At 44.6% G+C, this 17,791-nt stretch overlaps 2 protein-coding genes across 2 annotated transcripts; one reads left to right on the top strand and one right to left on the bottom strand.

The window, feature by feature from the left end:
• Nucleotides 1-13: 13 nt before the first annotated feature.
• On the bottom strand, nucleotides 14-7,640 carry LOC105695155 (chaoptin). Its single transcript, XM_012416490.1, has 14 exons — nucleotides 7,553-7,640; nucleotides 6,778-6,938; nucleotides 6,346-6,502; nucleotides 5,608-5,856; nucleotides 5,011-5,155; nucleotides 4,651-4,761; nucleotides 3,475-4,394; nucleotides 3,041-3,278; nucleotides 2,331-2,947; nucleotides 1,726-2,249; nucleotides 1,263-1,523; nucleotides 1,103-1,200; nucleotides 519-940; nucleotides 14-382 (listed from the first exon to the last, which is right to left on the bottom strand). Exons 4-14 carry the CDS (start codon nucleotides 5,831-5,833, stop codon nucleotides 60-62), a joined length of 3,885 nt encoding a protein of 1,294 aa, XP_012271913.1. The 5' UTR covers nucleotides 5,834-5,856; nucleotides 6,346-6,502; nucleotides 6,778-6,938; nucleotides 7,553-7,640; the 3' UTR covers nucleotides 14-59.
• A 692-nt stretch (nucleotides 7,641-8,332) lies between these two features.
• On the top strand, nucleotides 8,333-17,719 carry LOC105694932 (NADPH oxidase 5). The gene is made up of 19 exons (XM_012416073.2): nucleotides 8,333-8,485; nucleotides 10,384-10,478; nucleotides 10,553-10,661; nucleotides 10,720-10,817; nucleotides 10,939-11,059; nucleotides 11,128-11,278; nucleotides 11,695-11,905; nucleotides 12,285-12,511; nucleotides 12,586-12,774; nucleotides 13,248-13,441; nucleotides 13,565-13,886; nucleotides 14,092-14,233; nucleotides 14,379-14,554; nucleotides 14,636-14,780; nucleotides 14,871-15,091; nucleotides 15,202-15,434; nucleotides 15,821-16,030; nucleotides 16,129-16,332; nucleotides 16,441-17,719. Exons 1-19 carry the CDS (start codon nucleotides 8,333-8,335, stop codon nucleotides 16,636-16,638), a joined length of 3,399 nt encoding a protein of 1,132 aa, XP_012271496.1. The 3' UTR covers nucleotides 16,639-17,719.
• The last annotated feature ends 72 nt before the right edge of the window (nucleotides 17,720-17,791 follow it).

Here is a 17,791-nt window from a genome sequence, read left to right as displayed (position 1 = left end):
AGCATCCACCTCTCTTCGTCATCTGATTCCCAGTTTCCCTCGCAAATATCAAAACGATTTCAGTTGGCCAGCAGCACCAGGGCCAGGATCTGCAGACAGGACATCCATGTCCTGGCATGTTCGTCGTTCCCAGAGCTGAGAGCCGAAGCCTGACAGGCAGTGTGTCTGGGAGTCCCCATGGTCAGTAAAACCTTGTCCGAAGAGTACGACGGAGTCGTTTCCGTGCAAACGGCTCTGCCTGCGATATTCCTCAGCTGTCTGGCATCAGACTGAGAGGCCGTGTGTATCTGCCGCGATTCTCTCAGCCATCTCCTCAGCCAAAGACTCAGCCAAGCGATCTCGCAGTCGCACTCCAAAGGATTTCCCGAGACCTGAAGACCTCCTAAACGACGACGAAAAAATTCATAAAAAATTAATCCCCCTCTTCAAAGTGTTCCCAGCTATTAAGGTAAATCAATAAATCGATAAAGGAAAATTGCCGTAATATATAAGCGACAATACACATCGACGTCGATTACCGGCGACGATATTGGTGCCGACCGCTTCCCAGGACAGATTCCCATAGATGACGGACGGACTGAGCTCGTTTATGTGGTTGTCCCTGAGGTCGAGGGTCAGCTGAGACAGTCTTTTGGTCAGAGACAAGAAGATGTCCGGCTGCAGCCTCCGAACCCCCGTGTCTCTTATCCTGAGGACCAGTTCGCTGCCCCCCTCGAGGGAGGAAAACGCCTCCGAGGAGATGACTTCCAGATTTCTACCGGTTACGAGGAGCTCTCTTAGTTGTTTGGTGAACGCGTTCTCCAGCTGGTTTTTTAGCTGCCTCTCGGTCACCTGGACCTCCACCGTCCTCAGGGGGAGACCACCCACCAGCTGACGAAGCTGAACACCCTCTGCTCTGGGCCAGGTCTGAATTCGCAGGTGTTTCAGGTATCTGAGAGTCCTTAGGGATAAACCGAGAAAATTACGTGATAAATGTCTCGAAAATTAGTGTTTTTACGTATTTTAATTTCAGAGACAAGTTTGGGTTATACGTTTGTACTTTGATTCGATACGAGTAGGCATTGATACAATTTTTTTTTTTTCAATACTTTGTCATCCCTACCTCAGGGTGTCCTTATCCACGGAGCGAGTCACCCCCAGGTTCTTCAGGTTTAGCACTTCCAGCCTGGGATATCCGGAGAAACTCTCCTTGGTCAGCTCCTGGAACGGTCGAAATATGATTTAAAGTCCTGCAGGATATTCATAATGATAAAGAAACTCACCTGGATGGGATTCCCAGAAACGTCCAGCTCCCTCAGCAGGGGCAATTTCAGGTTCTCTGAAAGCCTCGTCAGCGAGTTGTTCGTCAGGACCAGGACTTTCAGGACATTCAAGTAGGGGAAGTCCTTCCCGGAGACTGTGGCGATGTTGTTGCAAGACAGATCCAGGTAACTCAGCTGGAGCAAAGGTAAAATTGGCACTTTTCCCAGGCCGCAATTCCCCACGTCCAGGCGTCGCAGGTCCGGCAAGTAGTGGAAGAGCTCCTTGAAGACGAAGAAAAAATTGCCAATCCTTTCTTTGGGTTAACTGCATATACTATTCCTGTTTTTCCAATTTCTTTGAAAAGTCATAACGCATTTTCGTAACAATTGGCATAGATAAATTGCGTCCTGACTTTTCCGACAACCCGGTATCTCGAGTAGACATTAAACAATTAATTAATCAGGATTTCTTTTCAACACACACCTTGTAATTAGCTTCGAGATTATTGTGAGAGACGTTTAGAGTCAGCAGCTTCCCCAAAGACACGAAAGAGTTATCCGGAAGAATGGTGAGTCTGTTCCTGGCGAGATCGAGGGAAGTCAAAAGAGAAACAGGAAATGCACTGGAGTCCAATCTGTCCACGAAATTCCCAGCAAGGTTTAAATCCCTCAGAGTGAATCCCAGTTCAAGAAGAGCACTGGAAGGGACCGAGGTCAACCTGTTCTCGCTCAGGTCGAGGATTTCGAGCCTCGTGCCCAAAAAGACATCCCTAGGGAGAGTCCTTAATCTATTTCGAGAAAGGTCCAGGATCCTGAGATTAGGGACGTATTTAAATTGTTCTCCAGCCAAGTGACTGAGGTTGTTCCCAGCCAGGTCCAGCCTCTGCAGGCCTGAGAGACCATGAAGAGCCTGTCTCTTCAAGACTCCTCCATTCCCCAGGTCCAGTCTGTTATCTGCCAGGTAAAGGCTCTCCAGGTGACTCAATCCCAAGGTTCCAGGTTCCAGACCTGAAAGAAATAATTATTTACCAATTGTGTCAAGCAAATGTTTTTTTTTTTTTTTCCCATGCAGACCAAGCTTAGATTTACCTGTGAGGACGTTATGTCTCAGGTCGAGATACCTGAGACAGGGTACAGCAGTAAAGACATCGGCAGGGATAGTGCTGAGATTATTGTGACTAATATCCAGCCTGACTAGACTACAATTGTCGTGCCCAAAGGGGGAATAAAGTCCCTGAGAGCCCTGAAGACCCTGCAGGTCGGTTCTACCCTGAAGACCCGAAGAAGTAGCTGGCACCAGCCTCGCGATGGCATTGTAGGACACGTTCAGGCTAAAATCCGCAGAAGCTCCGGTGTCGATGACAGTACCGATTTCCAGGGTGACGAGTCGATTAAATTCCAGGTGCAGGAACCTGAGACCTGGGAGCCGAGCCAAGGCTGAGGGCTCTATCTTGGAAATTTCGTTATAAGCCATGGAAACGGTGACCAGCTTTAGGCAATCCTGAATGGACCCTGAAGACAACACCCTGATGCGGTTCCCGGTTAGGTCCAAGGACCTCAATTCGGTCAGGTTGTGGAAGGTGGCTGGAGGAATCTCTTCGATGAAGTTGTAGCCCAGCTTGATGTCTCTCAGCTCCTCGTGGATGCTGCCCAGGAAAGTGCCGACTGGTAGGTGATACAGCCTGTTGGACTCCAGGTTGATGTACCTGAAGAGGTGGACGATAGGTGTCAAAGTTTACGAATTATACAGGTGTCAAGATTGACGGTGAGACAGGTGCGAGACTTCGAAGTCGACTCACCTGAGCCTGGGAAGCATGTAGAAGGCGGTGGGTTCAATTGTTTGGAAATTGTTGTTATCTAGCACGAGCCAGAGCAAGTTCGATAAAGGTCTGAGAGCCCGCTGAGGAAAGACGTCGGTGGTGAAGGCGAAACTCAGCTCCAGGATCTCCAGGGTGTCTTCTACTCCCAGAAAGGCCTCGTCGTCTAGGAGGGATAACTGGTTGAAGGACAGACTCAGTTCTTTCAGCTTCCCAGCACCTGGAAATTCCATGTTTTAGGGTCCTTTCAGTCTTCAGAGTGCGATGCAAGAATGGAGATTTCAGAGTCTCGCGGAAAAATGAAAACTTCAAGATCTTGTGCTTGAATAAAAATAGAGAATTGGAAATCCCACGCAAAAATAAATACTTCAATGTCTCCCACGAGAGCAAAGCCTTCAATATCTCCAAGAAAACACCTGCGAAAGAAGCGGGCTTCAGCTTGGAGAGCAGGTTGTTCCTCAGTAAAAGGATCTCCAGATTAGAGGCCCAGCCAAAATCCCCAGGGACGACCTTGGCGATCTTATTATATCCCAGGTTGAGATGCAGGAGCTGCCCACACCTGCTGAGAGCATCAACAGGTACGGCCTTAAGATTGTTGGAAGCCAACGAGAGGGCCTTCAGCCGATCCGCGAAGCTGAAGAAGCTCTCCTGCGAGACATTCGAGATACCATTCCCAGCAAGATAGAGATAAGAGATCCTCTTGGTCCTGCTGAGAGCACTTGGGACCATTAGCAGTTCGTTGCTCTCCAGGTTCAGGTACTCCAGACTCTCTTCGAGGCCCCTGAAGGCGTCTTCATGGACGACTTTCATCCCATTCGAGGACAGATGTATTCTCTTGGCCTCCAGGTTCAGGAACACGTCTGCTGGGAGGTTCCTTATCCTGTTGCTGCCCAGGTTAAGGTCGTGCACCTTCAGACTGCGATTTTTTCCTGCTGGGACCAGGTCGTTTTCTGAACCTTCTACTCCCAGGGTCAAGACCTCGATGGAGTTGTCGCTGAGGTCGACCACTTCTAATTCAGGACTCTGGAATCCTGGAAGCTCCAAGCTCCTGATTGCGTTTCCTCGCAAGTAGAGCCAGTTCAGGTTCTTCAGGGTGGCCAGGGCTCGGGGGAAACTCTTCAGCAAGTTGCTGTTCAAGCTTAAGGTGTGCAGCTTCGGAGGTAAGGACGAACTTCGGAGATCCTGGATGTTATTGTTGTCCAGATTCAGCCAGAGTAAAGACTCGAACCCAGAGAAGCTCTCTGGAAGCTCCGATATCGAGTTGTCCCCGAAGAAGGCGTTCGTGAGGGTCTCTCGCAGGTGCGACCAGTCGCCCTCCAGTGACGTCAGTCGGTTGCTGGGAATTAATTAATTATTATTTTCTTATGAATGAAGAACCAATGATTTCGTATCCAAAGTATTGTTGTCAAAGAACTGGACAGAGTTTCGTGCCAAATACACATTTCAAGCGAAGGTCTCTTTACGTCAACCTTCGGTATAGACATGGAAATGGGTAAGATCGTATTCCCTGGTGCCAGAAATACCTTACTCGGATATCTAACGAGTAACTCGATGCAAAATCTATTTCTTTCCTTTTTTATGTAACGTCTCACCTGTGCAGGTTCAACCAGCCGAGCTTCTTCAAGGCATGGAAAGCCGCAAAAGGCACTTCCTCCAGGCAGTTGTAACTAAGGTCCAGAGACCTCAGGCTGTTGGCCACACCCCTGAAATTACGGCAAATCGGTCAATCCACGAAACGGGACGAAAATAATACAAAAAGGGAAGTACTTTCTACTTGCGAAACCCGAGCGAGTGGAGGGAAGGAGGAAGGAAGGCCCTCAGCAAATGACCAAAGCGGTCGCTGCGAAAGTTGAGGGAAAAAGAAAATTAAAAGGGGGGAAAGGGAGGCCCTAACGATGTCATGGGACCCTGAAGAAACGGATTACTCGCTCTTATACAGATCCTTCACTTACAGGAGCGACTTGTCGCCGATATTGCTCAATTTGTTGCTGGTGAGCCCGAAAGCCTCGACGGAGGATCCTGCCAAAGCGTCGTTCTCCAAAACCTGAAGACCGGACCCAATAATGTCCAACTGTGCCACATAACTCACGGAGATCTCTGAAATCGAAGGAACAATACATTAATTAATTTGCCAATAATATCGAAAATTAAAAGATCTTAACAGATGCCTCGTTTAACAGTAATAGGCATCGCGATAAGAACTGGTCGATAAAATTGCCGAAATAGAACTCCATATTAAATCTTTAAAAATCCATTGGCCCGTTTTCACCGTAATATTTTCGATTATTGTTACGCTAGGTATCTGCGGAGACCTTAAGAATTAACTAATGAATCTCAGAAAATTTAATATGGCGTTTCAGTAATTTATTCGGGAATTTTTATTCTTATGCGAGATATCTGCGCGGACCTTAAGGACTGGTTAATAAATTGCTGAAAATTTAATATGCCGTTTCAGCAATTTATTCACGAGTTTTTACGGTTATGCTTACGACCATTGTTATGTAAATTATCTGTAAAGGCTTTGGAAACCTTAATCGAAGATCATTTACCCGGGAACCTGGCGAACGGCACGCCGACACAGCTGACGTCCATCTTGGTGAACTCCGAATCATCCTGGACCCAACACTGGCACATCCTGTTGAAGCTGCAGGAAACACTCTGACATGAGTTCTCCAGGTTCTGGGAAAGGATCAGGACCATCATTGCTAGAATCCGTAGTCCTGGAGGACCTCCTTCCCGGGGACGGTACCGGAATTCAAACTTCATGGCGGACATCGTCACCTGGACCAGTCGAAGATCTTGAAGAAATTCGCACATTTAACGCAAACTGATATTAAATGATAAAGCAGATATCGAACACCATGGAAATATAGTAAATAAACAAATCATAGTGTAAATATTCAAAAGAAATAATAATTTCTCCAGTACACATGACTCACGTTTCACTGGTAAATGACATTTTTTAAAACTATTTTAAAGTCCACGGATAAAAAAACATCCTTTAACGCTGGAAATTACCATATACAGGGTGAGGAAAAAGTTCCCTTACAGAATTTAAATTAAAATGCAACGTTATTCAAACAAATCAATTATCAACATAATATACCAAAGTGTGGGCTAGATGATTGCATGCAATTTTGTTTTTAAAATGTCAAAAATGTCCATCTGATCATGCACAAGCCTTCAAACGCTTTTAAGATGAAATTTTGTACAAGAACATTTTCTCCACCCTGTACAAGGTCCAGACCTGACCTGCCTCTCTCTGGAAATACTAAAATAAATATTACCTAATATTCCGTGGAATTCGTCAGTAGATTAAATGTAAAGAATTTGATTTCGGCCGGCATCCCTGACCTAGGTCCATCTCGTTGACAGATTTGACAGATTTAACAGGGTTGACAGGCTGAATAAGTTAGTTGACACCGCATTCGAGGACGCCTACACCTGTCGGATGGAGATTGTCTTATGCACCCTGGGCGCATGCGCCAACCCCCTTTATGGATCGCGAAATGCGTTTGCGCGCTTTCGTCCCGCGCCTGCGCATTCCTGAGAAGTTTTCCAGTTTTTCCCGAATTTTTCCTGAATTTTTTCGAATTTTTTTCGAATTTTTTCTCGATGCAAAAAGAGTGAAGTGACACGAAATGAGCGCAAAGAGACTCGACTGAGTTCCGCGCCAAATGCATTTCGTACTCATCCATGCCCCCGTTCTTGTTTCATACATTCTCTCTCGTGGAAGGCACTTGCGAGCAATTACCGAGCAGAACATGTCCCGTAATTACATTTACTTGGAGGCATGGCTCGCAATGAGCGAATACGCCTCGAGGAAGGAATGGCCCTCTTCGAGATCGTGTCTTCGTGAATCGTGTCACGAGATCCGCCCCTGGCGAGGGAAAAGGAGAAGTTGTTATTAATTATCTGCGATAGATACGAGAACCACCAGTGGGAATGGAGGATATGATAAGAAACGAATATGAGAGTATCGATACGTGATAAGAATGATTACTGAATTTTGTGGGAGGGAAACTTTGAGAGGGGTGTGAGATGAGATATAAAAGAATAGAAGGTGAGAAATTGAAAGGTGAAAAATGAAAGATCAAAGATGAAAAATGAAAAACGAGAAAAGAGAGATACAAGGAAAATAAGAGAATATGATCTAGCATCTTGTAAAAAATAAATCACCCTGGAAATATATACCAATTGTTAAAAATGGAAAGTAAAAGGTATTTTAAAAAAGTGAAGTAGAAGAGAACCTTTCGTTCACACAACACCCATAGACATAATATGGGCAACATGGGGTAGGTCATGGTTCCTCTCAAAAGGAGATAACCCTCGAAATGACAATTTATATCACAAGCAAAATTACAATATTGTAAGTAAAATGATAATTAATACTCCAAGCGAAATAACGATTAATACCCCAGACAAAATATGATTTAATAAGCGAAGAGAATAAAAATGAGTTCCTCATTCTCTTGGAGTATATTCTCACAATACCCAGGAGCGTGGGCTAGGTCACGGTTCCTCTCGAAAGAAGGAGACAGTCCTCGACACAGCTACCTCGACTCGTATATATTTGGCGAAGAGGTTCGCAAGAAACGATGAATGAGACCTAGAACCGACCGCTCATACAAGGGTATCCGAGTGTTTACTGAATTCTTCCCAAGTTTCGTAAGGCTGTCTCGACGAGTCGCGACGTCCATCTTGAATACCGGGCAGAAAAAATATAATTATATCATATAATAACTATCTCGCCTAAACATCGCTAATAAATACCAAACATACACAACAATGGAGTGCTATTTGGCAAAGATTTCGAGTTACAAACAAGAAAATTAAGAAACAAGGGCTGAGTCTATCCATGGTCGTAAGGACCTACCTAAAGGACTTCTCTCGCCAATTAAGAGATCCAATCGCGATCGCGCCTCCCGGCAGATTGTCAAAAAGTGAAAGGTCGCTCTCAGTTTATCCCCACTCGATTTCTGGAATGCCAACACGTTAGCCGAATCGAGAGAATCACTATCGGATGGTTTGCGATCGAAGCCTCCACCCGGAGAGGCTGGGAGCAGTTTTAACGCCGCGTCTCGTTCGAGCGGATCGTCGCTTACAATTGTCTATATCCGAGTCTAGATTGCGTTGAAATTTTTCTACAAATTTTGTTCCTTAAGTAAACATGCCCAAAACGCGGGAGGTACCTTGCGAGGTCCTCGAGAAGTCGGCGGGAACCGTGGGAGATTTTTATAAAAGGTCTTAGCGTCGTTTCGAGGGATCGTCGCCATGGCAACCGATGATCAGCTGATCCCAACAGAAGAGGAGATCCTCGCCGAGGGGCGCAGGACTTCCGCTCTGAGGGAGCTAGAGGACTCTTTTGAGTCCTCTAATCAAGATAGACTCGGAAAAGAAGCTTTCCGAAGGCTCTTCCATGACGAGGTATCGTTATCCCCGCCATCGGTATCTTATTCAAGTCGACTGAGTTTGAGGGTTTCGCGTCCCCTTAAATGTTAATTTTTATTTTTAATCTTATCTAGGCTCCCTTCAATTCTTTATAAGAATTTCTTTTCGATTTTTCCCACATTTTAGGGATTAGTTGCTAGTTTGAATCTCCTCCGGAATCCTCCGATCAGAATAGGAATCGTCACGTAACTCAAGGATTCACACATTTTACTCACGGATATAGGAAGTAGGGATACATAACGTTGATTTAAATGTGAAGGTAGGAAAACTGGTAGGAAAAGAAAAAGGGGACGGTTAGCTCTTTCTCTCCCTTTTTATATGAAATAATTGCTCGACGCGATATAACAATAGTCTATCTAAAAACAAAAGAGAAAGAAAAACCCCTCTCTCTCCTTTTCACAGTCTTTGCAAGCATTTCAAGATAATTGCCGAGTTTTTTAATTCCACACATCCTGCATTCATGATTTCAATTTCTTATCGCCGATTTATCCGTAGTCACGCATTTTTCCGCCATCCGCGAAACGTTTCGCGCCGAATCGATTTACACGGTATTCAGGGTATCCCCAGGGTCTCTCGTCAAGCCCCGATTTACGGGAGTTAATTTCATGCCTCGTAAACGAGGTACACTTCTTTCTCGAAGGCGAGCACCTATTTTGGGCGTTTCTCCGCTACTTTACAAAGTCATCGTTGATTGCCACGAAACGACTTACTGATGGTCCATCGATTAACTCTCTCCTGGTGAATCCCAGCGAAAAAGAACCGCAAGAGATTTTACAGGAAGATCCGAGAAGAGATTCGAAGAAATCAAAGCAATACCGGATACCGGATCTAAAATGATTTCGAAGAAAACTCGAAAAGATGAAAATTCGAAAATATGAAAATTTGAAAAGGTGAAAATTCGAAAATATGAAAATTTGAAAAGGTGAAAATTCGAAAATATGAAAATTCGAAAAGGTGAAAATTCGAAAATATGAAAATTCTAAAAGGTGAAAATTCGAAAATATGAAAATATGAAAATTCGAAAAGGTGAAAATTCGAAAATATGAAAATATGAAAATTCGAAAAGGTGAAAACTCGAAAATATGAAATATCGAAAAGATGAAAAAATATCTATATGAAGATGAGGAAATTTTCGAATAAGAAAAATAAAAGAGAGATCGATCTAAGCGCAGCATCCGTGAGGATGAATTCCAGGTATCCTGAGCTAATCCGTGTCGTCCTTGAGGAGGAACGGGTGAGGCCCTATCGAGGCCTGGCACACTTCAAGGTGACGAACCGCCTCAGGCCGGACAACCTCGGTGGGGTGCTCCACTCTCGCTCCAACTCTGCAAGGACCCCATCCTGGCCTTCTCCTTGTCCGCTTTTTCAGCCGGCGGATGTGTCCCAGTCTCCCAGGCAGTCCCTTCCCCGACCGGTCCATTCCGAATGCTAATTCTAGTCGGACCGTGATCTTCGATAACTTCGAGATTACGCGACGACAAGCCGAAATTATATGAATTGAATGACGAGGCTGTTGCTCTGGGTCCATCGAGAGGTCGACGTTCATCATGCTCGTCCATTTCTAATTTTTTTTTATTGCTTAACCAGGAGGGTTGGGTCCTTCCAATTATTTCTGGGAGGTTTCCATGTTTCTCGAGTTCTTGAAATTCATCACGTTCATCAGGATCCGATTATCTTTAAAAGCTCTTCATGTTCCTTGACTTCCTCGTGTTCATCAAGATCCAATTATTTCTAAGCGCTCTTCAGGTTCCTCAGGTTCAACAAGTGTCCTGGAAGAAAGCAGAACTGAGAAGTTGTTCATCAATTAATCTGATAGGAATATAATATATTTCCTGTTATTCGTGAGATATTACGGATAAAAATTCCTCCCCCAGGTCTTCTTGGCGAGGCTCTTCAAGATCTTCGACCGGGACGGCAGCGGCAGACTGAAACAGGACTTCTGGATCGAGTCCTTGAAGGAGAGACTCGCGTGAGTATTACCTCAATTACCCTCCTCTGCTTTTTCATGGGTCCTGGAAATGTAGAAACCGATGACGTCTTCAGGGACGACAAGATGGACTTCGTGGCTCTCATTGAAAACGTCACTTACGGGATATGCGGCGAGGAATCGATCGACCCGAAGAGGTTTCGCAGAATATTCCGGGCGAAAGGAGTAAGTGTCGTCAGGATGCACTTATTTACTAAAATTATATAACGAATGACGTTTCCAGGTGGTCGACAAGCTCTTCAGGTTGATGGACCAGGATGCAGTAGGCTACGTGAGTTCCGAACAGGTGATGGAGTCGATCACCAGGATCAGCGACCCTCGGTGAGTCCTGAAAAATTTAGATAATTCAGGATCATACCTTTAGTCTTATATTAATGATACGTACTAATACAAAAGTAACGCAGAAATGTAAATAAATTGGAAATTAATGTTTTCTCTTCAGGCCTCGGCCAGGATTCGACAGGAAGCACCTGGAGTGGCTCGAAAGGATCTTCAAGCAAACCGTCGGCAACGACAAGGAGATCAAACGCGAGGAATTCACGAAAATCGTCATGTCGAAGAATGTAACTCTTCGTCTCCATTGACAGGAACTGGTATCAAGGTTTACCTGACGATGTGATTTATTTTCCAGCCCTTCTTCACGGACAGAGTCTTCCAGATCTTCGACAAGGACAACTCTGGGACGATCTCCCTGCAGGAGTTCCTCGACTCGATGCACCAGTTCGCCGGGAAGACGCCAGATGACAAGATCAAGTTCCTCTTCAAGGTCTACGACATCGATGGTAACGATGAACGAGTCAAGATTTGCGTTGATGGGTCGAAATTCCTGTTAATGGAAGTTTCACTTCTCTCGATACGAGACCCTGAAGAGCTGCTTCCTTAAATTGGGGATGATAAATCCTTGCGATAAAGATGTGCCAACCAATTTCTGGATGCTGTAAAAAGAAGAACTCTATTTAACCGCACAGTGTACAAATCGCTGGAATTTATCGTACCGATTTATCGTGACGTTTATTATCACGTATATCAAAAAAAAGAAGAACTCTATTTAACCGCACAGTGTACAAATCGCTGGAATTTATCGTACCGATTTATCGTCACGTTTGTTATCACTTATATCCGCTTTAGAGAAGAGCTCGATTTAATTGGAGCAGATTATAAATTATTACGTCTACTTTTTCTCTGTTTCTCTGCATAGGAGACGGTCTTATCCAGCATCGAGAGCTCCAACATGTCATGAGAGCTTGCATGGAGGAAAACGGAATGCGATTTAGCGAAGAACAAGTCGAAGACCTCACGATTGCGCTTTTCGAGGACGCCGACCAGGCGAATCGAGGAGCCATCACCTTCGAGGCCCTGAAGGACCAGCTGAAGAAGCACGAAGGACTCCTCGAGAACTTGTCAATTAGGTAATCCTGTCGTAGCATTAAAGTAACATGAAAGCAGCACCTGAGAAATCAATCGTTTATGAAACATTTCTTCGAAAACTCTCCTGTACCGAATCGCTTCAAACCTTACAACGTAAACATTTTTATAAAAACTTAAAAATATCCATAAAGACATTTTTTTTAAATTGAAATCTGGGAGTCAAGACCTTCCTCATAGCCTCCAAATTCATGTAGTAAATTTTGAAACGACTCGGTACACCCAGTTCGTAGGAAAGTGTCACAAACGTTTGATTTCTCAGATGCCACTTTCATACCGCCTTAAGCCACGTGCTCTTCAGGCCGTGGAATTGGCCCTGAAAATGAGGAAAATCTAAGAACAAAATGGAAATGACGATTTCAGCATAGATCGGTGGATGGTTCCCCCGAAACCGAAGGCCTCGAAGAGGTCCATCCTCGGGGACCTTCCATCCTTAAGGCCGTACCAGCTGACGAAGCCCTACATCAAGAACAACTACGTCTACATAGTCTTCATCTCCATCTACATCCTCATCAACTTGAGTCTTTTCATCTCTAGGGCTTATCAGTATCGCCACTTCAATGGCTATGTCATGATTGCAAGAGCTTGCGGTAATTGCTAAGTACAAAACTCGTCTAACTCGTGCTCCTCTTCAAGGTCTCTAATTTTCTGAGGAATATTCAAGGTCAGTGCCTCAACTTCGACTGCGCCTTTATCCTGGTGCTGATGCTGCGTCAATGCATCACATTTTTGCGTTCCCATGGATGTGGAGCGATTCTTCCCCTGGACCACCATATATACCTCCACAAGGTCACCGGGATCGTCGTCGTCCTCTTCAGCGTGGTCCACACTTTGATGCACCTCTTGAACTTTGGTAAGGTCCTTTTCAAACATAAAAAGTCGTAGATGTCAAGGATTAATCCTGCTTCGTCTTCCGGTCCACTCTTAAGGCGATATCAATATGACATTTGAGAGTTTAATTGTTTATAACATTTTTCACGGAACTCGGTGAACCGAATCGTTTCAAACTTCACAACATGAATATGGAGGCCCTGAAGAAGGTCCTGACACCCTAAAAGTTTTATATCGTAGAACATAATTAAAAATATTAATATACAAAATTAAAATAAAATAAATAAATAAAATGTCATGGGTACCGAGATAATCCTTAGAGCTTACATATTCACGTGGTAAAATTTTAGACAATTCGGTACATCCAGTTTAGAGGAAAAAGTCACAAAAGAGCATTTAATACCACTTTCACGTCACCTTAAGGTGTAATCTTAATTTTTTAAATCGCTACGTGTATATCCTCGAAATTCTTTCCAACATCATTGCGCTCTCCAGGGACGGTGGTAATTTATGATGAGAAGATTAATGCAGCCAATTACACGATGTCGGAGTGGATGCTGACGAGTCGACCAGGACTCTTCGGTCTGGTCCCAGGAGCCGCAAATCCCACAGGAATCGCTCTTATCATTATCCTGGCAGCGATGACGTTATGCTCGATGCCATTCGTCAGACGTGGAGGCTGCTTCGAGGTCTTTAATTAATATTAATACATTATTACCCAGTGAATAGTAATTTAAGAGCGATTAGTCCTGCTTCATCTCCTTCTTCTTTATCTTTATTTTCCGTATCACGATGGCTGACTAAATTTTCAGATCTTCTACTGGTCCCACCTCCTCTACGTCCCGTTCTGGATCCTGACCATTTTCCATGGGCCGAATTTCTGGAAGTGGTTCATCGGGCCCGGAATCATCTTCCTGGTGGAACGAATTCGTAGGATAATTTGGCTTCGCTCTCAGCGAGGGAAAACGTACATCAGCTCAGGTTTGCTCCTGCCCTCCAGGGTCACTCACCTGGTCATCAAGAGGCCGCACCATTTCGACTTTCGTCCTGGGGATTATGTCTTCGTCAACGTCCCCGTCATCGCCAGGTACGAGTGGCACCCCTTCACCATCAGCAGCGCCCCTGAACAGGAAGGTATGTGTCGGGATTAATTAAATTAAAAATCATATTTATTCAGAATTAATTGAATTAAACATCCAGTTTATTCACAATTAATTCAAACCTTCACTAATAACTATCAATTTGAACCTTCTTTATATAGACTTAATTGAATTAAACCTCCTCTATTCTATTTAAATATATATCGGGAACAATGTTGAAAGATTAAATAAAATCCTAGATTACATGTGGCTGCACATCCGAGCTGTCGGCGAATGGACCAACAGCCTCTACTCATACTTCGAGAAGGAACAGATTAAACTTCACCGTGGTGAAGTTTTCCCCCTCGAAGGATGCAATCCTTCCAAGGTGGAGGTCCTTCCGTAAGCTCCATATCAATTACAATGAAATACAAACGCCAATATTAACCCAGAAAATAAATGCGCGTGCATTCGTCCCACGATAAGCGCTAATTGAAAAGTCCTGGTGGAGTTGATTCAAATATCAACTATTAATTATTAATTCCAGGACGAAGGATCGCAAGTGTTCTCCACCAGGAAAGGAGGGCCCAGCACTGCTTCCAGAGGATCCTCGAGGGGTCGACAATCCTTGTTTCCTTCCTGTGCCAAATGACATCCCCAGTCCTTCGCCTCGGCTTCTAGGACCTCTTGATAATCCTGCAAGTCCAAGGACGCCCCTGGAACGTGGGGAATATTTTTAATGAATTCCATTAACCACCGATTTTAAATGAAAGTAGCCTTGAAGAGTCCTTTCCATATTTTCAGGACCTATCCAGGAGATGACGAGGACTCCTCGGGATCGCAGACTTCGTCAGCTTCTTCTTATCCCTGGAAGTAAAATGCCTCTCGAAAAGTCTTTCTCCATGCCGGATATGCAGACTAAAAACAAGAGGAGGGAACGATTAATGGCGTAATTTATTCCCTTGGCTTGACTTAGAAAATTATTAATCTTTTAGTTTCCTAGTTACATACAAGCGATATCAATTCCTGGTTAATACAGACTCAGGGACTATGCGAGATCGGAGTCAGAAAGGAGCTTCGACGAGTGCCACATCCGACGAGCAAGGCTGAAGTCCTTGGGCCTCGCTTATCTGAGTCCTCAGAACAAGTCCTTGGCCCAGAGCTTTCGTTACATGAGGACAAAGCCGACGATAATTGCATTTAAAACGCCCAGTCTGGAGAACTGCGAGTACGGACCAGCCCCAACGTCTTCAGCTACGCGTAAGTCCATTTCTTATCTGGTAAATCGGTAAAAATCGACCGACGACTTTCTACATAATTGCACCTACTTTATACAAGGGAATTTAATTTTTTCTACATTTTATAAACAGTCGATTATGGGAATAAAGAGGTCCAGGCGAGTCCGACGACGACACTGCAGGCAGCCGAAGAAGGAAGAGTCGGAGTTGAAGAGCCGAAGAGCCGGAAATGCTCGTCCTCGGAGGATCAGAGGTTCGTCATCTGCAAGGTGGACGAAAGTGTCAATGGAAGGACGAGCTTAAGGGACTCTGGCTCTCCAGGGTCCCATCCACCAGTTAACTACCCCGTAGGGAAGCCACTGGAGGTATAAAAATTAATCCTAAAATTCATACAGAATTAAAATTCTATACCTATGTATTAAAAATAAATTAATACACCCTCGCCATAAATTTCTGAATTTTCCTAACTTTACAACACCGCGCAATACAAATTAATATCACAATTTTTTTTATAAGATTAATGCACTATCTCAAAACAAGACGTCCAAAAAAAATGCTACAAATAACACGTGTTACACATTTACTTGACAGTTTGTTATGGAATTACCCCGTGTCCGATTAAAGAGAATCCAAGAAAAAAATATATATAAAATGGCAATACTCTTCTTAATATTATTCGATCTCCAGGTGCGACCGTACAGGTGCTTAAGTACCCCTTAATGTGAAATATACCCCTTGGAATAAATTTCAGATTTACCTGGACGGTCCTTATGGGGCCCCTTCGAGCCACATTTTCCAGGCTCAGCACGCAGTTCTCATCGCAACAGGAATCGGAGTTACTCCTTTCGCTTCGATTCTACAATCCATCATGCACCGATATTGGAAGGCCAGACACACCTGTCCGAAGTGTCAATTTTCCTGGTCCAGTGAGATTCCCGCCACGGTGATGCACCTGAGGAAGGTACAACGATAATACTAATGATACAAAAATACAATATGATAGTAAACAATAAAAGGAGTAAGAGAACGTATCGACGACTCACCGAGAACCATTCGCAGGTCGACTTCTTCTGGATAAACCGGGACCAGCGATCCTTCGAGTGGTTCGTCAACCTATTGTCTCAATTGGAAATCGAACAGGCAGAATTGGGGGCAACGATGGAGCGATTCTTGGAGATGCACATGTACATCACGAGTGCCTTGCAAAAGCACGACATGAAGGCGGTGGGATTGCAGCTTGCGATGGACCTGCTGCACGAGAAGGTACAACAATTGATAAGCAGGATTCCATTATCTTCCTCGATGACTTTTTTTCTTTGATTACTTGTATCGATGGGTGTTCGGCTTTCTAATCTGGGCTCGACTGCGCAGGAGAAGAGAGACCTCATCACGGGCTTGAAGACGAGGACCAACGCCGGTCGGCCGAACTGGGACAAGGTCTTCAAGCAGCTCCAGGACCGGAAGAAGGGCAAGGTCACGGTTTTTTACTGCGGTCCTCCACAACTCGCACGGATCCTACGCTACAAGTGCGACCAGTTCGGCTTCGTCTTCAGGAAAGAGTCCTTCTGAGAGAAACTAAGAAGTGTTACACGTAGAGATCCTCGAGACTTTCCTGGAGCTGGGCCGAGAAAATCGTTATTCTCTTCAGAAAGGAGTCTTCCTGAAGGAAGTCCGCAAAGTGTTGGAGAGTCATATTCTTCAGGAAGGAATCCTTTTTGAAGGGTCCGCAAGGTGCTGGATCTTCAGGGGCGACTGGAACTGGACAGGGAGAATACTGCCTGGTCCTACCTGGTCTTCTTCAGGAAGGAGACCTTCTGAAGAGGACTAAGAAGTGTTGCACGTAGAGATCCTCGAGATTTTCCTCGAGCTCGGCCGAGAAAATCATTTTCTTCAGGAAGGTGTCCTTCCGAAGAATCTACTTGGTGCTGGATCTTCAGGGCTTTTCGTCGTCCTCTTCGAGGCCTACTTCGTGCTTTTGACGTACCTCGCCATCTCGTGCATCACCCAAATTGTCAGCAGGACCACGAGGAATTGCACCTGCCGCTCCGACATTGCTCTCTTCAGCTTCTGCGCCTTGTTAAAAAGATACCCTCTTCATGTTTAAGGGTAACTCCGCTTCCTGGAAGCCCTGAAATTATGTAAATTATGTGAATTACCTGAATGATGCGAATTATTCGAATGATGTCAAAGATGTCAAAGACATCATCGATGTCAACTTACCTCGAGCCTTCTCTTTTGTTTCGCTTGCGGTAACCAGAAAAATCGTGGCTATATCTGTTACGATAAATCGTGGCGATTTTTAATCCGTTCACTCAATTCAACTTATTTTTTTAGGCGACTACACGCGTCGCGATAAATCGTGGGGATTTTTAATCGGTGGAGTTAAATCGGGATTATCCCCACACGTCAGTTAGATCTATATGGATCAGTTTGTCGAAATTCCTCATAACATATTGTTGCATATGCAGCCGCATTAATCGAGATTACTCGATCGAATTAAAGAAATCACCCGGAGAGAGAGAAACCAGCTGAAAGGGCGTTCTCAAAATGGAGAATAAACCCAAGGAACCGTGAAAGAGATAAATATACATTTTGTACAACTCGACGAGATCTCGAGACTCTTTTTTGGTATACAAAAGTTCTCGATATCCTTTCCCATCCTCTTCAAGGATATCGTTCAATTTATCGGAGGTATTAGTGCAGTAGCGAATAAACCCTAGGC

Source organism: Orussus abietinus, unplaced genomic scaffold (genome assembly GCF_000612105.2).
Source record: "Orussus abietinus isolate OABI.00-Male unplaced genomic scaffold, Oabi_2.0 scaffold35, whole genome shotgun sequence".
Lineage (NCBI taxonomy): Eukaryota > Metazoa > Arthropoda > Insecta > Hymenoptera > Orussidae > Orussus > Orussus abietinus.
This window is presented reverse-complemented; position numbering and strand designations above follow the sequence as displayed.